The 27,933-nt window shown below is 35.7% G+C and overlaps 1 protein-coding gene and 1 long non-coding RNA gene across 7 annotated transcripts in view; one reads left to right on the top strand and one right to left on the bottom strand.

The window, feature by feature from the left end:
• The window catches only part of LOC143222472 (uncharacterized), a 131,470-nt gene extending 111,331 nt beyond the window's left edge, over positions 1–20,139 (bottom strand). Inside the window, exon 1 of the long non-coding RNA XR_013012262.1 lies at positions 19,461–20,139. This is a non-coding gene — a long non-coding RNA (uncharacterized LOC143222472). The remainder of the gene's footprint in view (positions 1–19,460) is intronic.
• Positions 1–27,933, top strand: part of LOC143222470 (uncharacterized) — a 108,479-nt gene that overhangs the window by 66,590 nt on the left and 13,956 nt on the right. For all 6 annotated transcript variants that reach the window (XM_076449042.1, XM_076449040.1, XM_076449041.1 and 3 more), the window contains 4 exons: positions 14,404–14,533; positions 21,461–21,660; positions 24,471–24,596; positions 26,874–27,059. In XM_076449042.1, coding sequence (XP_076305157.1) covers positions 14,404–14,533; positions 21,461–21,660; positions 24,471–24,596; positions 26,874–27,059 — 642 coding nt within the window. The remainder of the gene's footprint in view (positions 1–14,403; positions 14,534–21,460; positions 21,661–24,470; positions 24,597–26,873; positions 27,060–27,933) is intronic.

Below are 27,933 nucleotides of genomic sequence, written 5' to 3' on the forward strand. Positions count from 1 at the left end.
TACTGTTCTATGTGATCGATCTGACAGGATGATGATATGTGAGACAGTTCCAACTGCAGCTGTTTATAGTGTTGGATGATCTGTTATTATACACTGTGATTGTTTATATTGGACATGTAACAAAGTATACAACGCAAATTACACACATCCCGCTATGGTTTCGATAAGAAACAGAACAACAATAATGCAAATCGTTTATTTATGAACAAATAATCATAGCAAAGTAAAACGAACGTTAACCAAAATTCGTGGGTGTATAGAAGCCTGTTTGTTTACAATTTTTAAACAAAGTTGCAATGACTACCCGTGCCTAGTCATCCCTAATATTGAGCTCACAGACTAGAGAGAAGGCAGCCAGACAACAGCAAACTTGTAATTCTCCTCTTTGACCGGGTAGTGAGATTCGACTGTCACCTCTAATATAGCGACCACAGCCTAAACTGCTTTAACTAAAAAGTCAAAAACTCCCATAATTAAGATAATACTTAAGTACAAATATTGAGGGTTTTATGAGTACACTTGAAAATTGTATTTAATTATTATTTCTTTTCGTAACGACGAAAAACCCACTCGAAGTAAAAATTGTATTCTGAAGACGGCTGGTATGGGTATTAAAACTTTAATTAAAATAAAGCTACTACAGAGGTTAAACAATTTATTTTAAAGTGATTATTTTCCTGTAGGCAAATCCGATCAGACGATCTTGTATCTTGATAATAGTCCTGCAGCGAGATTTTCATTGCGATTGTCATGTCCAAAGATAATCTCTTGCATCAAATGTCCCATCGCATAGAAATTCATAGACGCTGCGTTCGGCTATCTGACCCGTACTCTTTGTATGCAATAACACCAATATCGCCGGTTTCATTTTACAACTGTTTGATAAACGTTACTTTAACAGATTTTGTCGTGGAAGTATACACGGGACTCGTGCCGCTTTTACAGACAGAGATCCTTCTTGATTATGTTCCGTAGGACACGTGGACGGCTTTTGCCACTGACCTTTGTGTTCGTGGATTTTCTTTTCTTACAAAAGGGTCTCAGCTTGCTAACCACGGCTGGGGTTACGACTTGATGAAAGTCTCTTTTTGTGGGTAGTTCTGGCATCCCAAACTAATCCATATTCTTTTGTTCTCCGATGTCATTAAGTATAAAGGATATATTTGTGTTAGATATTCTAAATCCCCTGATCTGAATACATCTTTATGTATTGATAATGTAAATAATTTGTGTCGAAAAGGGCTGTTACATACCCTTCCAAAATGGGATAAAGTTTCGGTGATATCGCACTTACGCCAGACAATGTCAAAATACTGTTTTGATACATACTGGTTCTCTCACGACTGAGCCCGGCATGGCCAAGCGCGTTAAGGCGTGCGACTCGTAATCCGAGGGTCGCTGGTTCGCATCCCCGTCGCGCTAAACATGCTCGCCCTTTCAGCCGTGGGGGCGTTATAATGTTACGGTCAATCCCACTATTCGTTGGTAAAAGAGTAGCCCAAGAGTTGTCGGTGGGTGGTGATGACTAGCTACCTTCCCTCTAGTCTTACACTGCTGAATTAGGGATGGCAAGCACAGATAGCCCTCGAGTAGCTTTGTGCGAAATTCAAAAAACAAACCCTCACGACTTTATATCGGCTGTTTATCACGTGATTTGTTGATTAGCCTATACAAAATCGTTTTAATATAACGTAATAAACTTTCTGTAAATATATGAGAGATAATGAAAAACTAAATTTGAATCATTTGCCAATTTTTGTTTAAAGGCAAATGTATAGAAATTGATGAAATGTTTAATCGTATTTGATCCTAGAATTACCTCTTCGGTTCTGTTATGTTACGTATTACTATTTAAAATAACCGAAAATTTAAATTTAGAAGTTAATTAAATATTAATACGTATCAAATATACGGTATTTGCCAACAAGATTGAGATACACAATTTTCTTTTTAACACAAATATACAAACCAAAAATGTATAATAACGGTTATTATTAATAGTTATTACAAATGATGATTTATATAGAACAGTTTTACAAACTTACAGATAATACTGATTCTTATATCTGGTCTACAACTAAATATTTTATCGACGTTTCAGGTCCACGACGAGCCAATTAATTCTTAGCTGATATTGTCACATCTCACTTAAACTAGCTAGCTTGATTGGCTTTGCACCGGTAACAAGCGCAATTTTTTGCTGACAATAATATCTAATGGCCTGTTAGAAATACTAACGTCTGAAGTCAATTCACTGAAGTTAAACGGTTTGTAATGTTTGAAATTTATAAACGTTCCTGGTTAAATTCTGTAGTTTTCCAATTAACAAATGTTAATCACAAGTATTACTTTCGAGGCCTATAGCACACTGACTGCAGCTGTCCAATAATATTCTTATATCACTCGCTTGCTGCTTTTTATTCGAATCACGCGAGACTCAAAAAGTTTCAACAATGTTCTAACGCAATTTTAAACAAATATTATTGATTCTTACACTCAAAAATCTTCTACAAATTTCGAAAACAAGCGGTATTTGCGCAATACACAACTAACAATGTATGTCACAGGCAAAAAAGAAAACTCCACTGAAACAAACTCGCACAATGATATAAATGTACAACAGTAAATCTGTTACACTTAACATATTTTTTGAACTGATTTGACTGTGCACAAAATTATTTGTGGCTCCTTGACTTTTGTTTCATTATATGACGCACAAAAAACCTTCTATATTGCAGTTAATCCATCTAATTAATGTCTGTGTGTTTTAAATAAAAAATGAGTGATTAACCCAATTTTTTGTTAATTTACATACACCAAGTGTTGAGACAGGCAGACAACTCGTTCAGTGTAATGCAATACCCTACCGATATTGAATCTATATAAACAAGAGGGAACTTGAGATTTAAGGGCAAAGGCTAAAATAAATTAGCGAGTAGGTGTGCACGTTACTTACGTATTTCGGGTTTAAGTTTTTATTTTATATCCTTCATACAGTTTTGGAAAATGATTAGTTTTGTCAAAACTTTACAATAAAATGAGTTGCAAGAAAACTACAAAAGCCTCTGTGAGAACTCTTCTTTAGGTCATCAGATTTGTACCCTTGGTGTTAGCCGGATTCTCGGCTGTCATCCCAAGAATACCTGACGAGGTTGGATCTACTTTGCCAAATTACTAAACACGCAATATATACTTAATTCAGGGGGGTTACACTAGTCTGCACTGATAATATTAACGAGTTATAAATTACACTAGCAGAAGTGTTATACAATATTTTCAGAAACTACACAAGGTAATATCAGCTGTTCAGATTTTATCAGCAGGTGCTTACGGATATTTAATTTATATAGTATATATTGGTGTACAGAAGACATTTTAATTCCAGAAATAAACAATCTTATAACACCAAATTGTTGTTGTTGTTTTATTAATTTGTACACTTACTTATGTTTTATGTTTTATTAAGCGCACATGAAGAAGCAATAAAACGAAACGTGGAGTGTTTTATTAAAGAAAAACAACATTTGGTGTTATGAGGGCGTTTATTTGTACTACTTATAGCACAAACTTTCTCCCCTTTAATCTGCAGCGCGTAAATTCTGAAGTAGTTAATTGTAATATGTGAATTTTCCAGTACCAATAAGCCCAAGGATTAACAGTCAGGGTCCTTCAGAGAAGGATCGACTGAATACATTTATGATTGAAAGAATAAATTTTGTCATACCAAAAGGAAACTTGTCATTATATAACGGATTAACTGATATTCGTGGTACTGTATAAAGAAAGATGTTTTTGTTTGTTTTGGAATTTCGCACAAAGCTACTCGAGGGCTATCTGTGCTAGCCGTCCCTAATTTAGCAGTGTAAGACTAGATGGAAGGGAAGGCAACTAGTCATCACCACCCACCGCCAACTCTTGGGCTACTCTTTTACCAACGAATAGTGGGATTGACCGTCACATTATACACCCCCACGGCTGGGAGGGCGAGCATGTTTAGCGCGACGGGGGCGCGAACCCGCGACCCTCGGATTACGAGTCGCACGCCTTACGCGCTAGGCCATGCCGGGCCAAAGAAAGATGTAATAATCCTTAGAATAAGCGCAGTTCACTGCTCGTGAAACATTTGGCACGTTTGAGACAAACATAAGCTCATATAATTAATATATATCTTATAATATATGTGTAATATAATTATACATGCATTTGTGCAGTATATCAGCATGATAAAGGAAAACATTTCTACTGGCGATGAAGCGAAGTCCTTTAAGGTTTCTATTTTGTGTGTACTTTTATTAAGTTATTTTCTAATGATTTGTTATGTGTTCTATGTACATTATTAAATAGTGCTTTTTATTTCTTTCTTGAAAAAATGTGTGGTCATTGAAAAGAACTCACAAAATGAATCTAGGTTTCTTGTTAGTGATTAGATACATTCTATTAGTTCTCACGACTCACTTTAGGATGACATTAAAAATTAATTTGTTGGCTTCTAGTAGTAGCAGGTTTTATGCCGTTTGTATGTTATAAGGTAGAAGCAAATTTTCAATGGCAGTAATCTTTACATGCAGGGTCGTAATATATCTAATGGAATGGATTAGATAAATAAGTTTCATTTCTATTACTAAAGCCACTAACACTGAACATGTCACGACTTATCTGAAATCTACTGCTATTCAGCCACAAGGCCAACGTCAAATCGGCTAAGTCATCGTTTTTACAGTCGTAAGAAGACAATTATCGTGAGAGGTCAACCCTGCTAATCTGTTGCGTTACCATGGCAACACCCCTCTCGTGGTTTCTTTTTTTTTTTTCCTTCGTCTTCTTTCGTACACCCTCTTGTCAGTACAGCCGCCGATAAATCTGTCAGAGAGAGCTACATCAGGTTGGAATTTCTGGTCAAGTTCTCCCCAACTTGTCTAGATTTTCCAGCTAAGAGGGATAGTTGGTAGGTTGAAATAGCCACGGGCAACATAGCCCAGACTTGTAACAGCTGGCTGTTCATGGTTACTGGAGGAACTGGATAACCGCGACACGTTGAAGTGAACGACATAATTTATTAGTGCGGGAAAAGTAAGCAAAGCTCTTGATTTGTGACGTAGCTCGACGACTGCTCTCGTCTACCCAATGACATGGTCGTCATCCCGGTTCTGTGCTTCAATCTGCTAATCGAATATCCGTAAAAATCACAATTTGTCTGGTTCGCAGTATTTTCAATGACGTATATCACATGTAATGGGCCGTACAAGTAATCTTTAGTAGCGAGCACAAAAATCTTTCGTTCGTTGATCCAACCTGAGATCTTATCATTTTGAAAATTCACTTAATAGAACATAAAGAAGGGAGACTGGAACTTCGTTGTGGTGTTAAATGTAACTAATAAAAAATACTCAGAAAAACTACGTGTGAATATTAACATGTTAACATAAGGGCACAGTATACTGTTCAGTGAAGTTTCATGAGTGTCAATTTCCAACTGTATTAAGTACTTCCAGTAGATTTGCTATACAACACTGGTTTTATTGTTTGTTTTTTTGAATTTCACTCAAAGCTACGCGAAGGCTATCTGTGCTAGCAATTTAGCAGTGTAAGATTAGAAGGAAGGCAGCTAGTCATCATCACCCACCGCCAAATCTTGAGCTACTCTTTTATCAACGAAAAGTCAGATTGACCATTACATAATAACGCCCCCACGACTGGGAGGGCGAGCATGTTTGGTTGACGGGAATTCGAACTCGCGACCCTCAGATTACAAGTCGAGTGCCTTAACTGGTTTTATTAAAGCTACAAGGTTACTTTTTAGTTCTGGTTATATACCTAACTTGTTTTTAGTAAAAAAATATTAATAATATGTGTTACTATCTAAATCTTGTAAAAAGAGAAGTTTCTTATAATTAATTCTACTACAAACATTATTCTAACTTGAATACCGTTTTTTGTATGTATTTATGTATCCATATAGATATATTGTAAGTCATTAAATGAAACTTAAAACAAACAATAGTAACATCGAAAATTTGTCACAGTAATTAGCTTTTCCGCATTATAATTTATTCAAATATTTTTGCTTACACAACATATATACGATAAGTATTTATTTTAACTGCATGCTACTCACCTAGGTTAATCGATAAATTTAATTTTTTAAATGTATTTAGAAGTTTAGATTTAATATACTCATCTTATTTTTTTTGTGTGACTATTGTGAGAGCTGGACTGTCAACTTCAGAAGATAAATGTTACTTATCGCTCCTTGTGGTTGGTTTATAATAACCTGTTTTGTTTTACATCTCTCCTTTGTGTCGTCAGCAATAGCTGCCTTTCCATAATTAGTTAGAGTCAATAAAGAAGATTTTTAGATGCGTTCACGTCAACTTCCGATTTTATAAAAATAAACTCTGATTTTATTTAGCAATATGTACATTTGCGAAAGAAGGTCAAACTGGATTAAAATCTTATCCCATTACCGTGCGCTGTATGTGTGAAGATACCTCTCTTTCCAGGATATCTTCAACCATTCTCACTGATGGCAAACAATACTAGTATAGCTGTTCATTAACTATTGCAATACCGTGTGTTAATTATACATTGATCATTGTTAGGCTTAGTGTTATACATACATCAAGATTATTGCATTCCTATTGTTTTTAAACAAATTTGTTCATACTCTTATTAACGTAATTGTTAAAGTAAGTACCATAACATCGTAACTGAATCTCCAGTGATCTAGAATTACAGTGATATAGCTCCATGGGACAGAAGAATTATGGGTAACAAAATTAAAGAAATTAATATCTTAGTGAAGATATCCCCTAGTAGGTCAGCGGTAAGTTTATAAATTTGCAAGACTGAAATCTGGGGCTCGATTCCCCGTGCTGGACAAGGAGAATATAGCATATTTTTTACCCTGTCTTTAACGTTATAAGTCTTCAGATTTGCCACTAAGGGCATATAAAATCATTATAACAAAGTTATATCGTTAAAGCAACAACTCAGTTAACGTCTTTTTTGTTTGTTTGTTTGTTTGTTCTTCAAGTTGACGTTAAGGAGGGTGGGTTATTGTAACGCATTCTCACAATACTATGGCCGAAAAATATCACAAAATTAATCAACGAGATACCAACAGATGAGAAATTTAATAAAAATATCCATAAAGCTTCTATCAGTATTTCAGGTTGTTTGATACGCCCAGTAGTTTTTAGATATGTTTTGCAGATACTTGGACCTCTTAAATTCACACAAAACAGGTTAAATGTTGCAAATTATAATCTCAAATATTCACGCAAGACGTGTTAATTGTTACAAATTAAAAACATTCACGAAAGAGACGTTAAGTGTTACATATCACAACAATATTAATAAACATTCACAGAAGAAGGGTTGTTACAAATCACAGACAATCATTAACGCACCAGAGGTTAACTGTTAGAAACCACAAACATATTAACATTCAAGTAAGAGGAATTATTTGTTACACAACATAAATCTACAGTGCATATGGTAGTTAGAAAATATTCCCGCATTTTAAGCTGTGGATGCGTTTATAACAATGGAAGTCTTGGATGGTGTGACGCTGCTGATTGGCTGCCTTTCATTTGTTCAGTAGTTAAAAATTAGAAATGGTGGTAAAAACCTTAGTAGCTTTATCATAAATATCCGTATATCTACAATTGCAATTACTACAATTATCATCCTTTACAGTAACAATGGCTTTGCAGGAAGACGGAACGTGGAGACTTTAATTTAAAAAAACAACGTTAACGCAATAACTGATGAATGATCATGATGAATCAATGGATGATAAGTTGTTTTTTATATAAGAACTGGATGTACTTACCGGATCTCACAGTTAAAAAGTAGTGTGAGAGGCGTGAATGTTGTGTCTTCTAATAACCTCATTTTTACGAATCTTCTCGTTACTTGCCCAAAGCTACTCGAAGGTTGTCTTCTCTAGCAGCCCAGAATTTTGAATGACAGAGAGTATGGAAAGCAACTAGAACGCCACACGCCGTCACTTCTTTCGCTACTCTTTTACCAACGAATAGTGGGATTGACTGTAACACTATAACGTCCCCAAGACTGAAAGAATGAACATGTTCAGCGAAGGGTTTGGACTCCACAGCTCGCAGATTGTGCCCCAAATTCACTGGGCTATACCAGTGTTTGACAGCTCTTTACACGTTACGTTCAATTACAGTGTATACAGGTAGTTAAATGATTTCAATTTTAATTAAAGTTACATTAGACGAACGTTGCGACAGTTCGTCGTCGTAAACAGAAAGGTACAATTTCATCTAACGTATCTTCAAAGATATAAAATATAAAAGATCTGGAGAAAGTAAATACGTTTCTTTAAAAGTAAGTTTAAACAATAAGGAGATTAATATATGTGTAAACCAGACAGGAAACAGGAAATTATGTTAAACAAAGGTTACAAAAGTAAATAAGTAATTTTTACCGCGCACTCAATCACTATGAGAAAATGTGATATAAAAACAGTACTCTTGTTTGTGAAATTCCTTTTATTATGAAAATAAAAATCACTCACTATATTTAGTATGTTTATGTCAACATCGCCGGTTGTTGTTGTTTTTAATGAAAGATTACTTTTTTATCCATAATAACAACTCGTATATCACAACAGTAAAGCAGCTGCTAACAGCTATGACGTTTTGGGCGGAAAATAAAGATGAACAACGAACATGGTTAACTAACGAATCAATATCACAGGAAACATTCGTTACAAAGGATTAGGAAAACAGAAACGACTTAAGAGGATTAGAATACAAATCGCAATTCATCTTAAACGACGAGAAAGATAAACAAATTTATATCTGTCGAAAATACTGAAATAACAACAACAGATAAAATAGCGTCGGTGTAGTGATTTGTAGTGATATAAAAGAAAATTAGTAAGGTAACAAAACTAGGATTTCTGGTTTTAAGCGGTTATTCTACGAACTCGTGAAACGACGCAAGGACTAATATGATATATGTCAACAACAAAACATCTTTTATATATACTACAGACGAGGGATTTCTTCAGTATCATGGCTCATCAGGCGCGATTTAAATAATTACTTTTTACGAACAACGACTGGTGTAATACGAAGTAAATTAAATAAGTGATTTGTAATTATTATCAATTTATATTTTGTAAATAAAAGTGGAATGAAGGCACGTGAGGTACACAGGGAATAAAGCCTTGAAAATTTAATAAAATGTTAAAACACAAACTGCTAATGGATAAAAAGGAAAGACAATAATAGCGTCATGACGCACTATATATATCTGCTTATAGGATATATAATCATGTATATTTCAGGTATCAGTGGTCACATTGTCTGAAATTGACGAAAAACGAAGTTATTTTAGCCGAATGAGGTGATAATATAATCATGTTATTGTTTGTTTTGGGAATTTCGCGCAAAGCTACTCCAGGGCTATCTGCGCTAGCCGTCCCTAATTTAGCAGTGTAAGATTAGAGGGAAAGCAACTACTCATCACCACTCATCGCCAACTCTTGGGCTACTCTTTTTACCAACGAATAGTGGGATTGACCGTAACATTATAACGTTCCCACGGATGAAAGGGCGAACATATACGGTGTGACGAGGATTCGAACCCACGACCCTTTAATTACGAGTCGAGCGCCTTAATCACCTGGCCATGCCGGGCCATAATCTTATTAAAAAGGAATACAGCTAAATTGAGAAAAAATTTTTTTCTTTCTAATTAACCAAAGAAAAATGCGCAAAATTTGATTGTTTTTTCTTATAATTTTGCTCATATCTACCCAAGCGCTCTCTACAATAGCCATACATAATTTAGCAGCGTGAGACTAGAGGAAGGAATAAAGATAAATTTTCTTCAAACACTGATTGAGCCTTAGCAACGTTTGAAAGAACTGCGTCAAAGAAAGTGTTACTGAAAAACTTCGATGTATGCCATCGGTTATCGACGCGATATACGGTTTCTTTAGTGGTAACACATAACAAAGCCAGCGTGATAAAAACTTGAAATATAAAGAAATAGTTAAAACTCAGTGATGTCGAGAAACCCACTTGTAGAGAAATATATATGTAAAAACGGCTCGTTTGGGTTGAGAAAATATTTTACATAGAAGAGCGAACAAACGAGCCGTTTTTGCATATATAAATAGTTAAAACTGTTTTAAAAGAAAGGCACGTGCTGTCAACGTTTATGTCAAACACCTGTGTTTTGAGTCTGATGATCTTTTAGCCAAAATACTGAAGACACATTTTTATTATTAATGACTTGAAATATTTTTGTGCGTTTTTTTCAGGTTCTATATAGACCTTTTGATGTGAGGTGACTTTAAGTTTATTTATATTTTCGGGATGTATCTACAGTTTATATTAAATACAGTCCTTAAATGTTTATTTGTTTTTAACTTTTAACGTTTAATTAACGTTAGCTTTCCCACACTTTCCATCTTCATGTTAATTCATATATTATTACTATTACTGCATCACCTAGTATGTATTTGTTCACAAGTTACTCACCAGACCTACCAATTGTCAACATTTCACCTGTTCTTATTCAGGTGAACCTGTACGTTTACATCAACAAAAACCTTCGCTATACACTTTTAGAACCATTTTGTAGTATAGCTATAGTATACTGTTATTCAAACTTAATGAGCCACACCGTTGTCTTCTGGAGACTCTTCACAGGGCTCTTCTCTTGGGTAAGGGATCTCAGAATCAGGCTCTAGGTTTAGCTGACCTGTCGCTAGGAGAAAGAACAGAGGAGGTAAAAGACAACATGCTGAGATCCTGCTAGTTGTTTTGTCGACAAACCTTAGCGAGACTAGATCCGCGTCGGAAACAGCCATCCTTCGTATTTTATGGTTATCTTGCTTTTGTTACACATGATTTTATTATAGTTGTCAAACGATGGTTAGTGACAGATAATGCATTTCCTCCTAGATTGTCTGGCCAAGTTGAAGGCTTCACAAAAGAAGTTGTTAACATGTTAGGTTCTTGTTTGTGCAAGCAACCGGTACTGCCCTGGCCGAAATAAAGAGAATACATGTATTGTATGGAATTTTTAATGTCTTGTTTGTTTGTTTTGAATTTCGCGCAAAGCTACTCCAGGGCTATCTGCGCTAGCAGTCCCTAATTTAGCAGTGTAAGACTAGAGGGAAGACAGCTAGTCGTCACCACCCACCGCCAACTCTTGGGCTACTCTTTTACCAACGAATAGTGGGATTGACCGTAACATTATAATGCCCCATGGCTGAAAGGGCGAGCATGTTTGGTGCGACCGGGATTCGAACCCGCGACCCTCGGATTACGAGTCGAACGCCTTAACACACTTGGCCATGCCGGACCCTTTTAATGTCTTAATACGTGCATTTGTATGTAAGAACGGTAAAAGAACTACACAGCTATATATAATTTGGTTTAAATGTGTTTCTAAAAATGTAAGATAATTCCATAACATGCTCTTTAAACGACATTTTCCAACTTTCCAAGATAAAATTCTGAAAGTTTCATCTCTTAAGCAGCGTTTATATTACAGTTACTGCTACAAAGCCGTTCGAGTTTAGTCGTTCTGAGCTTAGGTTTGACCCCGTTAACCCCTCGGCCTCTTGGCTATTGTTCCCTTTCTCCTTTCACAAAGCCTGGGGAGATGTTTTCAACTTCTGCATTGACCATTCCAAACTACATCATTTCTTTTATTTCTTAAAAGCGACGTGACGTCTTGCTTGTTTCACACGTTTTACAGGGTACCTCGAGCATAGCATTCAGTTCTTGAACAGAATTTCGTGGACGAAAAGACAGTTGAAAACGATTTAAAAACTTGTTTATTTAAAATGCTTAAAAGATTTGTTTGTTTCGGTCATTCGCGCAAAGCTATACAAGGGATACTTGCACTAGCTACCCATAGTTCTTGACTGATAGACTAGAGGGAAGGAAAATGTTTTTGAGTTACTTTAATGGAGTTTTGATGGTCCGAGAGTGCAGAGGCTTTTGCAACAAAACATGCCCACCGCTAGTACAGCGGTAAGTTTACAGATTTATAACGCTAAAATCAGGGGTTCGACCCCTCGGTGGGCTAAGCAGATAGCCCGATGTGGCTTTGATATAAGAAAAACACACACACACACGTTGCAAACCCTGGACCATCGAATTGACAGTCTGGCACGTTAACCATTAAGCCACACCGGGGCGAGTTAAAAAAGGCACTAACTTGTGTTAGACTACTGTGCAATAAAACATACATTGTTATAATGTACATTCGAGACTATATCTAACAAGTGTTTAATTGTGCAACATATGTACTTGTGTAAGCGGTTCAATTATGGTGGCCTTTAATCATGACGTTGCTAATTATAAATTTCATAGGTATATATCGTTATACCATTTGACTAGTTTTGATATTTTCTAAGACATAACAAAGGAAGAAAAGACCCCAGGAGTTAACTTTGTTTGAGTGACAACGAAATTGCTGACTCAGACAGTTCTGTACGTCGTGTTTCAACTCAAATAAAGACAACTTTTGGTTTCCCACATTTTGAAACTAACTTCAGTAACCTCGTGAAGACTTTAATTAAGCAAATGAAAATAAGATTTTAGTATTAGCATACTTCACAAATTCGTTACATCAACTCAAATTCGCCATGATCTTATTCAGATCTTTCTTGGCCTAGATTTGAATAACCGCTCTAATGAGATGACAAATTAAACTTACATGTTATTTTTTTCTATTCGAAAGATCGATGAAGTTAGGACCTTGCTGTCACCGAACTCCTGATGTACCTTGTTTTTGCAGCTGGCAAACTGCTGCTCATGCGCTCTCTAATAACAGGGTCCATGTGATTACAGAGGACGGTTTGCGCCGCATCATCAGAGCTATTAAATACAAATATCAGGCCTGTGGACTTCTGATTTTGAGTTAAAATGAGCGCAGAGAATAGGGACCTTTGCCAGAACTTGGAACCTGTCATTAAGACTCTTTGACTGCAATGTATTTCTCATTTACATACACTCAGACGCCAAGAATTGGATTATGAAAGTGTCTTAATAAAATTCAAGGGCCCGGTGATTGGGGTGATCGACTCGCCATCTGCTGGTCGTGGGTTCGAATCCCACCATTGAACATGTTCACTCTTTTAGCCATGGGGGCATTATGAGGTGACAGTAAATCCTTCTTTTGTTGGTAGAAAGAGTAGCCCAAGAGTTGGCGGTGGGTGGAATGACTAGTAGTTGCTTTCCTTCTAGTCTGTCATTAGTTAGGAACGACTAGCGCAGACGACTTCGAATAGCTTTGCGCAGTTGTAAGAGTCAAGTTAAAGTTGTGAAAAAAATAATGTGTCTTGGTTTCACCGAGCTGACAAAAAAAATCTCTTTAAAAACAAAACTAAATTCCAGTTATTGTTATCAATAAATAACATCCAGGTAGTTACGAGCAACGGATGTAGTACGGGATTATAAAATAATGAGAAATGGCTGACGTTCCAGAAACTAGTATTCCTCTAGTGTGTGTGTGTGTTTCTCTTATAGCAAAGCCACAACGGGCTACCTGCTAAGCCCACCGAGGGAAATCGAACCCCTGATTTTAGCGTTGTAAATCCGTAAACTTACCGCTGCACTAGCGGTATTCTTCCAGAACTGTGCTAAATATCTGGTAAATTTTAAATAATTTGTCATTATCGAGTGTTCTAATCTAATCCCTGCGGTGCAATCGAATATGAAGTAGACGAACATACGACAGGAGAAAAGGTCGTATTGACTTGCATCTGAACTAGATAGGCCAGTTAACAGTTGGCACATGTCCTTGTGAAGAAGATAACTTTAGTGTCAAATACAATAAGGTGTGCTCGTCGATCTTGAGGTCACACAACCGCGTTCAGCTTTTGTGTCCTCTTGTCCGGTGAGAAACTGGATATAAATTAGTGAACACGTTATCGAGAGAATCATCAATCTTTGTCCAGCTTTTGAGGAAACCAGTCCGTTCCGTGAAAACTTAATTACTCGTATCCCGCGGCTCGAGTAAACTGCTTGCGTTGCTAGGGGATCAGAAGAGGGCGAGAGCTCGTTCTCACAGTGCTGCTCTTACTCTGGTAACTGTCAAGTCATGCATTATGTGTCTATTCCTGGGGACCAGTTGACCCCCTGTTGCTCTTCTATGGGCCTGTTTGTCGGGCCTGTCACGCAGTAAGGTCGGCGATAGGTTCGCGTAGAGTTGTCCTTCAATTTGGTGTAGTGCAGCCATGTTTGAGGAGGTGTGTCTTTAACTGAGAAATACGAAAGAAACGTTTGCGGGGGGAAAAATAATAGTAGCATGAACTGGATCGACTGTGAAAAACGTTGTGTTTTATTGAAATTCTGTGTATTTTGTATCTCATGCCTCAGAAGTGCGTGTCTTTTCCTCCAGGCCTTCCTCTTCAGTTCCCGAGTGCCTTTGCCACAGTGCACGCACCGATTCCTGTGGACCAGAGAACGCACGAGGGCCGTTATGTATGGGAACCGCGGCTACATTCCCTGCACCACCCGTCTCCAACCGGGTAAGTTGCCTTCTTCATTCGACTATAGACATACCGTTTGAAAATAATTGTGTTGTTACAATTTTTAAGTATTTTAAACACATTTTAGCAGTACCACGACCTCTAAACAGGTAAAATAATAAAATTAATTAAACCTGTCAAAGGTTTTATGTAAACGTTTCCGGGAGTAAATTCCAGCTCAATATACGAAAACATAATGGTTGTTCTTGTTATGTGTATAAACAAGTAGCCCAAACGTGGCGTTTTTAAGATGGGTTAAATAGTTTATTGTTTTTTCTCAACTGTCAGAGATATTTATCTGAAATAACTTACCTATACTATGGATTCAGAAATTGAAAGCTGTGTGTGATAATCAAAGTTATTTTAGGGTAAAAGTTTGTAAACCATGTTGTTTTTTAAAGCTAATTTGCATATGCTAAATCCAAATATGTGGGTTACTAAAATTTCATTTTTCAGGAAACACTCGAAATAGAGAAAGAGCAGAATAAATATGCAAGTTGTTTTCCGTCCATAGATTTAGTTTATAAGTTTTGAAAGAGATATCTGTGTGTTCGTTTTCATATAGTTTGTTTTGTTTTAGATAAAATCCATAATAGGTTATCTGCTGTGTCCAACGCGGGTAATCGAATCCTGGATCTTAGCGTTGTAACTCCATAAATTTACCGCTGTCTCAGCAGACCATAAAACTTGGCAAATAATTGTTGTTTGCTAAAAGTTTGTTTCAGTGTTATGTATTTCAAGCAATAATTTGTTGTTTTGTGTTTTAGTTTCAATCGGAATATTTCTACATAATAAACAATTTCGAAAATTATACGTTTTAATGGTAGCTGGTGGAGTATTTCAAAGCATCATTGTTAATTAATTTTCGACTTTCTAGAACGCTGTTGGATTACAAACATATGCACTTAAGAAATTACATAATAAAGTGTTTTTTTTTACAAGCTAATGAACAGAGTAAATATATAGTTACACGTTTACTTCTTATATAAAGTATTAATGTTAAGCCTAATTACAGTACTCTAATGTGTATTAATGTTAAGCCTAATTACAGTACTCTGATGAGATCACTGAACCTTGTCCCTGGCCGCGAGTTGTGCGTTGTGTAAACTCGTGGACAGTTAGCACTACAAGTTAGCACTCGCATTAGACTCAACCATTGTTACTTCCAATGTATTATTGTTTTAAATTCGTAAATATATCTTTATACGTGATGAGTAATAACCCGACTTATATTAACTCATCAAATTGCGTAGTTGATTATCTGCCTACAAAAGCAGATGTCCTGGTAAAACAAAGTACTTGTTAAAACACCTGCTTATTTAAAACCCCAACTGGCCCTGTTGAGTTATATAATACACACATCAGATAATGAATTTATAAAGCAATTAGTCTGTCTTTACTCATGTTAAGTGGTTATTTGATAAATTAATGGAATATGTGTGGTGTGGGTATTATATCACCATTTGCGCGTAAAATATACTATCTTGTAAGGTACAGGTGCTAACTTTAAATTAATATTAAAAGAGAGGAAAAAGAAAATTTAATGCATTACCAGATTCAGCATATTCAATTTTATTATGTGTATCCCCCTCCTCTCAAACAAAACAACCAAACTCGCAAAAACTGTGGAAAAGTTATTCTCAAAGATCTAGGTAATTTTGCTCATTCACAAAATAACCGCTAGGATAAGGAAATAATTAAATTTTAAAATTCGTATCAAGTGATTGAAGCTCATAGAAATAATATTTATAGAAACTTTGAATAATCTATTATGATTATAGTAAGTAATAATAATCACTCTTGTTGAGATGTGGCGTAGCCCAAACTATGGTTGTACAGAACACGTTTCGTTATCGAATATATAATACTTAGTGTTATAAAAACGGTCCTCAAGTGAGTACATTGACTATATTTAATGGATTAAACTTTGAAGGCCCAGCATGGCCAGGTGGTTAGGGTGCTCGACTCGTAATCTTAGGGTCGCGGGTTCAAATTCCCGTCACATCAAACGTTCTCGCCCTTTCAACCGTGGGACCGTTATTACCCTACAGTCAATTCTACTATTCGTTGGTAAAAGAGTAACCCAAGAGTTGGGTTATCTAATTCATTCAAAAGAGTTGGATGTTGAACAAAAGATTGAATGAAATGAAATCTAACGAATTAAAAAGTAACTTCCTTTATACAATAGGGTGTTTTAAAACATGTTTTTGCAGCTGTAATATATTGGACAGTCCCCTTTTTTTTTATTAAGAAACAAGTAATCACATCCAACAGTCTTTTAAACACATTTTTCTAAACTATTCATGCTGACGTGGCATGGTCAGGTGGTTAAGGCACTCGACTAGTAATCCAAACGTCGCGGGTTCGAACCCCCGTCACACCAAACATGCTCGCCATTTCCCTTTCAGCCGTGGGGGCGTTATTATGTTACGATCACTCCCACTAAGAGGTGGCGGTGGGTGGTGATGACTTGCAACCTTCCCTCTAGTCTTACACTGCTAAATTAGGGATGGATAGAGCATGGTCCCCAGTGGTTCCAGTTACAAGTTCGAGGGATTATGACGCTCAAGTTCGGTTTTTGATACCCGTGGTGGGCAGAGTACAACTACCCCGTTTCATAACTTTTTACTTAACAAACAGAAAGCTAAACTGTTTATGTGTAAAATTACTTGTAGCTCCGTGACTGTTAGTTATAGATAACACGAGCAACACATAAAAATTTAAACAAAAATACCTATATTGCAATAAATGTTGTGATTTATATGTTAAATGAGTGAGTTAACCTACTTCATGTGGTCAGTTCTTTAAAGTGAGCGTTATAATAGACAAAAATATAAAGTTTGGTTTGAATTTCGCGCAAAACTACACGAGGGCTAGCCGTCCTTAATTTAGCAGTGTTAGACTAGATGGAAGGCAGCTAGTTATCACGACCCATCGCTAACTCTTGGGCTACTCTTTTACCAACGAATAGTGGGATTGAGCGTCACATTATAACGTTCCCACGGCTGAAAGGGCGACCATGTTTGGTGGGACGGGGATTCGAACCCGCGAATTACGAGTCGAATGCCTTAACCATCTGGCCATGCCGGGCCACAAAACATAACGTACTCAGTCTGTTACAATATAGGAAACTCTGTGTTAACGATTGCTATCATAACAAGTTGGTAATTTGAGGGTTAAATATCTTTGTCAAGATGCTCAGATAATTAAAGTTCAAACTAGAGATATGATAAAAGACATTTTTTTTAAAGTTAAAATATGTATTACACAGGCGTGTTCATTTTATAGTAAAATGGGCTCCCAGAGTTTGTTTGTTAATATTTTAGAACTACTTGTTTTCAAGGTCTTAATTGTTAAATTTCACGCTCAGCTAATTGAAGGCTATCATTACCAGCCCTCCTTAACTTTGATGTGATGAGCTAGATGGAAGGAAACTAGCAAACACGACCACCACCAATTTGTAGACTACTCTTTTACCAATGAATAATAGGATTGATTCAACATTATAACGTCCATTGTGGTTGAAAGGACAAGCATATTCGGTGAAGGATTTCGATTTTGCGAATCGGGCGCCCGTAATCAGCAAGTCATGCCAATGCCAGGCTTGTATTCAAGGGAAACGTTTCTCTATAGAAGTTCCATCTTCACACGCACTCTTTGTTTTGGACAGTATTAACTGATGTCGAAATATTCTGCACGTGATAGCTACATTTAGGGTTAGGCATCTTATTCTGGTTTAGAATGACAAAAAGAATATTGAATCATTTTTGTAATAGTTTTGGAAACGTCCTGTACAAGGTTCAAATCTTCCCGAGTAAAATGTATAATAATATATGGGGGATTTCTTTATAATCACTTTGTATCTATATAAAGATAATTAATTGTACTGTCTTATGTCTGTCCATGTAACTACTTAGCAGGGTATTGAGGTTCTTTAGGCCCATGCAAGTGTACATACGAATTTTAAATTTTGCGTTTTGCGGTTTTTATGGGCGTTTTTTCACCATTACTTCACCCCTTGTTTAATGGGTCTTCACCAAATGTGAGTTGAAGGTTTGTTAGGTTCATGCGGGTGATGCACGTTAAGTTTGCGTTTGTACGTTTTGTGTTTTGCAGTTTTATTGACGTTTGGTGTTTTTTTTTTTACAGTAACATATGAGAGAAGCAACTTATCGTGTCCTAAGGTAATCTTTCGTTAATCATAAATGTATAAAAATTTCATCCAGGAGACGGACACTCAAGCTAGTTTTTGTTACAACATAAGTGAGCTTTTGTAAACTTATGAATGACATAAATCTTTTACCTGTTTTATTATTGTGTTAAACCAAATTGAACTGGATGTTTGGTAGCGATTTACGTTCGTGATTGTTTTGAATTTCGCGCAAAGCTACTCGAGGGCTATCTGCGCTTTACGTTCGTGATATTTCATTCTTTTTTCTTCTCTGATATCACAATTCAAAGATAAAGCGTTCATAAATACATAATAGGATTCGTTGCAGAATAGCCAGTGTGAGGACTTTATTATCATTTTAAAAAATGTTTAATGGTTTAAGAAAAAATCCGTTCAAAAATGTTTTCTTGTTATCAAGAAAGGTAAAAAAGAACGTTCACATTTTCTATTAAGGCTTACGACGCTAAAATCCAGGTTTCGATACTCATGATGGGCAGAGCAAACATTATTTAATACGTAGCAATTTTGCGTTTTAACAACAAAATGAAACGAATTCTATGTGGTTGGGTCCTGAGATTTATTTGCATACTGAATATTTGGTGCTGCCCCTTTCCAAAAATTTAACCAACGAGCTATATGTGGTGTGAGACAGGTATAACAGTGAGTAGGCTTCGCATAAGATTTCACATCGCCCGACTAGATTAAGACTAATAAATTATTTCCGTGTAACGTATTACATTTTACTTATTAACTTACCTCGACTTACACCACCGCCATCAACCTCGTGAACAACTTTTAGAAGGCAATGACTGTTTCAACATAATGATATATTGGCTACAGTATTTGCTACAAGTGACGTTTTTCTACTAACCACAGGCTACGTAAATCAGGCGGTCTTCGATTCGCATGCAAACCTTCGCTTTTCAAGTTTCTTTGGACTAAAGCCGCTCGCTGGCTTTGGAAATTCGAGACGTTTGATTACTGAAATCTGACTGCTACATAGGTTTTAAAGAAGAAAAAGTAAGTGATTAGACCATTAATGACCTCGATCTATCCTGTTCAACAAGCATCTGTCTCAGAAGATGGATGACACACCTTGTTAGCCCATACTAGCTGTACTCTGAAGCCGCTAACGCTGGGGTTTCGTGATCAAGCCTTCAGTGATCTGTCGGAATTACCTGGTAGTTTCGTGTGGCGAAGTTTTTGTTCCGCCTCGGGAGATGGCGCTTTCTCTCTCTCTCTCTCTTTTTTTTCTTTATTTTTTAACAAACTTTTTTTTTGGCGGATGTGGATGTTGTCACGAACACACGTCAGATCGTGGGGTAAAAGTGATCTTCTTTATCAAATGACATCAAAACTGACCTAAACTTTATTGCATGCTATCTAATATGATATAAAGTAACCTAAGGCGTTCACGAAATATTTTGTGCGAGAAACTTAAATTAATTTTCCATGCAAGCAACGCCAGTAAGCCGACTTATATTATAACGATTTCATTCGTGTAATTAGATATTTGACAGATGAAAATTTATGTGACATTTATATAGTTCCACAAATCATTCTTTGCTCTCCAAGAAGGCAGGCAAACAAAAAATAAAGTAAAAAGCCGACAAGTAAATAAATTAAGAGGTTTAAAAATAATTTCCGACATCAAACATTACAGGGAAGATTAGGCTTATAACTAAATTCTGAATATTAACAAATAACACTTCAAGAAGAAGTTAAATATCCATCAGTTGTTATATATCATAGGTAAGACATTTTTAACTGTTTGGTTAGCCCTTTTACAAATAAATATTTTTGCATACACGTCATACTTTAACACAATGTTAATTTTATGAAGATTTGTGTTTTTTTTTTAAATTTCGCGCAAAGCTACACGAGGGTTATCTGCGCTAACCATCCATAATTTAGCAGTGTAAGTCTAGATGGAAGGCAGCTAGTCATCATCTCCGCCAACTCTTAGGCTATTTATTTTACCAACAAATAACGAATAATGAGATTGACCGTCTGTTATAACGGCACCCCGCTAGTACAGCGGTATGTCTCCGGATTTACAACGCTAAAATCAGGGGTTCGATTCCCCTCGGTGGGCTCAGCAGATAGCCCTTTGTGGCTTTGCTATACGAAAAACACAAACACACTGTTATAACGTTCACACGGCTGAAAGAGCGAGCTTGTTTGGTATGACAGGGATTCGAATTCGCGACTCTCAGATTACGAGTTGGGCGCCCTATCCCCCTGGACATGCTGAGTCTAGTTAGGAAGATATGAACATGAATTCTAAAGTATTTTAGCTCATAATAAGCTATTCGTGCTCTGCTCACCCGTTTTTTAGTGTTACAGACCCTAAGACTTACTCCTGAGCCACCGGGGGAGTGTACTTACTGCAGTATTGGATGAAATTTAAGATCATGTTTCATGTTGTACAAAGTGCAACGGAAACTTATTTATTTTGAATAACGTGTAATAATTATTAGTCAAGTGAAAAGGTATTCGCGTGTCAAAGGATAAGATTAAGCAAAACGTTACTGGTAACAATAACAGTGTGAAAGACTTTTACAACTATGACATTTAGTACTGAACCAACGTCCTTTTTATGGTTTTTACTTTTGCAGCAGTTGATCAGTTACGACAGTTAAAAAGTATATCAACAACTGTCTTACAAGTGATGCTTTTATAAATCCTCAGTGTGTGTCGAGACATTTGTATCCAAGTTTCGAGTTAATCTAATCGTCTGATTTTGTGTTTCTCAGACTCCCAACTAATGGAGCAAGTCCTGCATTATCAGAGCTTTCTTTCCTCACCCAACGACGGGGAGTTTCAAATGGGCAAATGGATCCTGGATTTCATCATCCATACCGTCTCAGCCCAGCCTATATGGAGCAGTTGTACTCCTCTTTCCATTCCAACCCATCCATGTCAGTTAGAGGCTTCAGCCCCATGGATACTCAAGGTGTGTTGACCACATATCCTACTCTAATTTATAATAAAACTAAATTGTAGCAGTAACAGTGCAGTGGTATTTATATTAAAAATTGAAATTCTATCACTGAGTTGTAGAACTTGAAAATAACATAAATGAAACAGGAAGAAAATAGAGGTTACGCATTATTTGTGATAATTAAAAAAAATACAGAATTCACACTTTACACAATATAGAAAAATATACAAAAGATGCAGCACTTACACTATCAACATAACATTATTGTATTGCAAAAGCACTTTACATGGTATTTTTGTTGCCTGTTTTTCTATCTACATATTTAGTGCTAAAAATATTTTCTAAGTCTGTTCAAGAACACAAAATTTCTAGAAGTAGTTGCATAGAAATGTACAAAAAAGATTATTATTATTATGTGAACCTTGAGAATACTTCGTATATTTTTACATACTCATTAACCAGTGAGTGTATCAATGTACCTGCCATTTTCAGTTTTATTATTGATTACTCATTCTGTCTTTTAGAATCCATTTTTATGGAATGGAGTGTTCTTTTTCATTTGTTTTTTTGAATTTCATGGAAACCTGCTGATCATTTAAGTTTCTTATGAACTGCTTTATCAAAAATGACTAAATGTTGTTACAAATACATATTTCTTTATTTTTCAATGCATTAGTTTCTGTACTGCAATATACATATTTGCACTAGGTGTCCATAATTTATGAGTGACAGATGAGAGGGGGAGATAGCCAATCAACACCACCCAACCCAAACTCTTTTATCAACAATAATGGGATTGAACATTACATTATAATGTCTGTACAGCTGAAAGGATGATGATGGGATCCAAAGTTGTGATCCGCAAAATACGAGTTAAACACCCTGCCCCATTTATTGTCACTAGAAAATATCTATATTAAGCAAATTTGTCATAAGATAAACATAAAGATGTATATTTATTTGTTAATACACTGTAGTCATTTGTTTATACTAATGAAAAACCTATTGTAATATTCACTTCCAAAAAAATCAAGCCTCATGTTTTACACAAGGTATTGTAACTTTTATGGCTTAAACGAAATAATTTCAGTTTCATAAAAATTCTACAGTTTCTGTTAACATCTTTTCAAATGACAACGTATTTCAAAAACATCATGAACATTTATTAAATCTTTTCAGTGTGTTGATAAATTTATTACATTGATTTTTAAAGTTGACTGAAACATCAACATTTTGTCCTTGATGTTGCTTTCACATACATAAGCCATGCAAGAGAATCTACCAATCAGTATCGCTTTACTACCAATTTTTCTTGTCTGTTGAGTTGCCTTACAAAGAACCATTCAAGAGATCTGATCATCCATCCTTTCCAAGAAGGAAAAGCAGATAATGTTTGTGATTAATCTCTTTAAGTGATGGATTTATTAAACTTCTAGAGAAAAAGATCTTATCTAGTTTGTACAATCAGTTGAAGAATGATTTATGTAAAGAGCTAATGGATCTGTTGACCATGAAATATATTGTATGAAGCGGAATACTGACCCTGTAATAGTATACCTCTAGTAAAGGAAGAAACTGTGTGCAAAAACAACATTGTTTCTGCTGTTGAAGACAGGATGAATTTTGAATGACAACAAAGTAGGTAGTAAGAAAAATGAATCTCCTTTTTAAACTAAATGAGTTTTTTGTCTAGCTTTCAAAGTGTGTATGCCCCATAGAATAAAATATGTGTTATCTAACTATGTAAAAAGTTATCTAAAGGTACAACAGCAGCTTGTTGACTTGATGATAGTTACCCCTTCTTATTGTACATTTGTCAGATGAAGTCAGATATGAAATATACATCATTCAACTGTGGAAGATGTTTTTAAAATACAGCCATCTACTTCAATGAATGCACCTACTATAGACTGCTGATTTCGTAAAAGATTTGTATTCATTTATAGAACCTGACACTTGCATTACTGGAAATCATAATTACACTTTCTTTTATAAGAACTTAAAACTTACTGATAGAAACAACAACTTTTACCATTTATATTTGTGCAGATAACTAACTATTTAGATATTCTTAAGTACTATTTCTTTGTATTAAGATTCTTTGATGGTTCAGGGAACTGTCCAGTTAGATTGGTCAGGTTCTATTTCTATATGTATGAATATATCTTTTGTTGGTCAAGAAAACTGATCATTTAAGTTTCTTATGAACTGCTTGATCAAAAATGACTAACTGTTGTTATAAATACATATTTCTTTATTTTTCAATTCATTAGTTTCTGTACTGCAATATACATATTATTGGTAGCTGTTAATCATTAGGTATACATAAATACAAAGGGCTTATTCCCAACTACTTAAAAGTGTGTTCAGCTTTCCCTTAAAGTTACTACTGAGCTGTTTTTCATTCATGGTGCTCATTGTTGTATCACTTCTCTCTGTATTTGTAATGAACTTTTGCAGTATGTGTAACGGTATTTATGCTGTGACGCAAGTTAGTGATAATTTCAGAATTTTCTATAGTGCTGTTAAGAAAAACAGTTAAAGCTGGAACTCTATATTAAGACATTATTATATTAAAACTCTTGAGGTATTGGCATGGTATGTCCTTATAAATAAAAGTATTACTTTTCATTTAAAACAATTAATATTTTATTGCTTCCACAGTTTACTGCTGTTTAATATTAACACCTATGGGGTTATGTTACCTGATGTGAAATACTAATTTGATGGATGGAATTTTCAACATTTAAAACTTAAGTGATGTTGAATGTTTTACACCTAAACCATATTAAAATGGTTGATCATGTTTTGAAAACCTGCAGGTCTAACAATGCACCCGGACTACCTCCACCAAGTTGCAGCACTCAGCCAACGAGGATTGGTTGGGGATTTCCATCCTATTCCACCTAGCTCAGCTGCAAGTGCAGACCTAGGCTTTTCTGTAGATGGTAGGTTTAAGCATAACATTGTTTTATTTAGATTATCGTATTATTAGTAGCAGACATGATTTTATTTATTTTAATAATAAAAGTCATATACATCTAGCACTTGAGTTTTTCATATGGTTTTAAGCATTTTCAGGATCAATAGTAAATAATATTTTTGTGTTAAAACATTACACGTCGTACTCTTCTATGGTGTGTTTGCTTCATATTTACAAATTTCTAACATTTCTCTATGTTCTAATTTGGAGCATACCAAATCTTTTCAAGACCATATGCTAGATTCAGCATGATGTGATGCTTCTTGTAAAAGGATCTAATTGTGAAAGCTTTATACTGTTATCTGTATAATAGCCTTAATTCTTGTAATTTGGTAATGAAATTGTGTAAGAAGTCAATAACTAATGTTATCACCTTGTGAGAGTTATATGGCATGTTTTATATACAAGAAAAAGTTTTCAACCATAACTCTAATCCAAAAGTCACAATATTTGTATGCTAAGATTGACTTAAATCTGTCAAAAGTGTAATATCAAATTGAATATATATATATTATATGAAAACTGCTTTTCATTCTTGTATAGAGAGAACAAATATTGAAAGTCAGGATCCTTCTAATTCAACAAATATACTTTTACCTGATTAGAGCTTTTACAGTAGATCTGTTTATGAGCTGAAAATCATACGAGCTAAAAGCATTAATTGCTGTGGTGCTTGGTGCCATTTATGACAAGACTTGATAAGTGCAATATTGTGTTTTCAGTTAAAATGATAACAATCATAACAAATCAATGCACATGTGCATTGTCATGGCAATCCATTTAGGTTAAGGATGATGGTCCTCTAAGTTCATACATGGGTCCGGAGATGGTTAATGAAGCCAGTCTTTGCTGCACAGGCCTTCTGGCAGTAAGGGCAGGTCAGTTCAAGGGAAGGAGAGGTTTCAGTAGTAGCAGGCATTATTTTCTCTTCTCTCACTTCTCTTTAAAATGTTGTCTTCTTGATGACTCAAAGAATTCTGCTCCCTGATGAATAAGGGATCTCCTGATGGTTCGGTCATGAGTGAGAGTTTCCCAATTGTTACCATCAATATTGCAGCTCTTGAGTGTTGTCTTCAGGCCATCCTTGAACCTCTTCTTCTGTCCTCTTCTCATTTGTTTCCCATTTATCAGTTGACCATACAGGACTTGTTTTGGGAGTTGGCTATTATCCAAATGGAGCATGTGGCCTGTCCATCAGAGGGGGCTCTTGATGATGGTGGCTTCAATGCTGCTGATCTTGGCTTCTTTGAGGATGCTGAGGTTGGTTCTGTATTCCTCCCATTTGATTTTCAAGATACTCCAGAGGCACCTTTGGTAGAAGCATTCCAGCTGATTCAGGTGTCGACGACATGTGACCCATGTTTCAGATCCATACAGGAGGGTGGGGATAACAACTGCCTTATATATGAGAATCTTGGTAAATGTCCTAATCTCTCAATCCTGGAAAACTCGTGTTCGGAGATGTCCAAAGGCAGCTCCTACACATTTTAAACAATACTGGATTTCGCAGTCAATGTCTGCAGAGGATGAGAGATGGATTCCCAGATGGCAAAAATTGATGATGTTTTCTAGGAGCTGGTCTTGTAGCTTGACAGCAGGCAATACAGGGTTGACCATTGCAGGTGCTGGTTTATGGAGAACCTGGGTCTTGGTGAAGTTGATAGAGAATCCCATTTTGGGTAGACAAAGTCAAAAGCATTGAGGATGTCCTGAAGCCCCTGTTCACTGAGAGATGACACCTGATTGTCATCAGCATACTGCAGTTCAGTCACAGAGGTCAGTGATGTTCAGTTCTTAGCCTTGAGGCGGCTTGGCCTGAAGAGCTTTCCATCTGTCTGGTATTTGATCTTGATGCCTAGTGGTAGTCTTGGCTCTATGAGCTACATAATGGCAGAGATGAAAATAGTGAAGAGGTTTGGTGTGATGACTCAGCCCTCTTTACTCCAGAGTTGACAGGAAAAGATTCTGTTAAGCCTCTATCAGTTTGAACACATGCGCATTGTAAGTATACATGAATGAATGTTTGCTAAACGCTTACATACATATCCTCAAAAGTGAAAGTGTTAAACTACAGACTTAGATTTGCATCACATAATAAAAACACTCTACTTGTTTATTAACTGCCTGCATACCTTGTTATTGTGTTGTAAACAGGTATTCTGATTGTGATATTTTGTAAGTAACCTTTGTATTATCACCCAAAACTAAAAAATCGAGAATTTTCTTGCTCTGTTTATTTCAGGTTCTCGTCTAACTAGTCCTAGACCAGGGTTTCGACATGGAAGAAAGCGAGCTCTATCCAGCTCACCCTATTCAGACTCTTTTGATATCAGTTCTATGATTAGGTTTTCTCCGAATTCCTTGATGTCTTTCATGAATGGATCTCGAAGTTCTAGTGCCAGTGGATCATATGGCCACCTTTCTGCTGGTATGTAATTTTTCTTTTTTAAATAAAATCAGGTTATGGTAAATCTGAAGGGGGTAATTAAATTTTTAATAAAAATTAGAAGTAGTATCCATAAACATTTCTAATCTCTTTTATGTTTGTTTTTAGTGTTCTGTGGTGGTAAAGGTTTTTTTTGCTCTGTTATAATGAATTGATAATTCAAATTTGAAGTTACGCATTTGCGTTATGAAATATATAAGTATGATTTTGGCATAGGGTTGAAATACAATTTGTGATTTTCTTTTTAAATCCTTTGAAACAGCTCAATATACTTATATTTTCCATATTTTGTTTCTTTGCACATCAGGATAAATGATCAAGGTGAGAAGTACGATTATTTGTAGATTTGTACAATGTAACATTTTAAGTGCTAACTATATAACAGTCAGTGCTTGTTTTCATTCAAAACACAAACATTATAAGATCATTGTAGTTGTTAGCTAAAAGCACCATGCACTGTTCAGTCTTTGTCTTGTATTCAAAAATATATATATATATATATAGAATGGTGATTTTTTTAATGCAATGCATTTTTATATACAAATAAATAACGTATCAAAACCTTAATTCATTCTTAATAAAAAGTGGGATGTACTTCAAGAATTATTGGGCCTAGAGAGCTTTACATTGTTAATTGTAACTAAACATACATGTTTTAAAGTGTATCTTCTTGAATTCATTAGTATTTTTATATGGTGATTAGATGTAATGATCTGAAATTGGTAAAAAGTAATCTACTGGAACCATGACTCAACCAAAGAACCTCTGGCTTACACAGATTTAGATATATAAGCAGACAGATCTCTACCCTGTTTATTATATCCTTTTTTACTAATTCCAAAGGACATACTTATTC

This window comes from Tachypleus tridentatus, chromosome 8 (genome assembly GCF_004210375.1).
Source record: "Tachypleus tridentatus isolate NWPU-2018 chromosome 8, ASM421037v1, whole genome shotgun sequence".
NCBI classification, from domain to species: domain Eukaryota; kingdom Metazoa; phylum Arthropoda; class Merostomata; order Xiphosura; family Limulidae; genus Tachypleus; species Tachypleus tridentatus.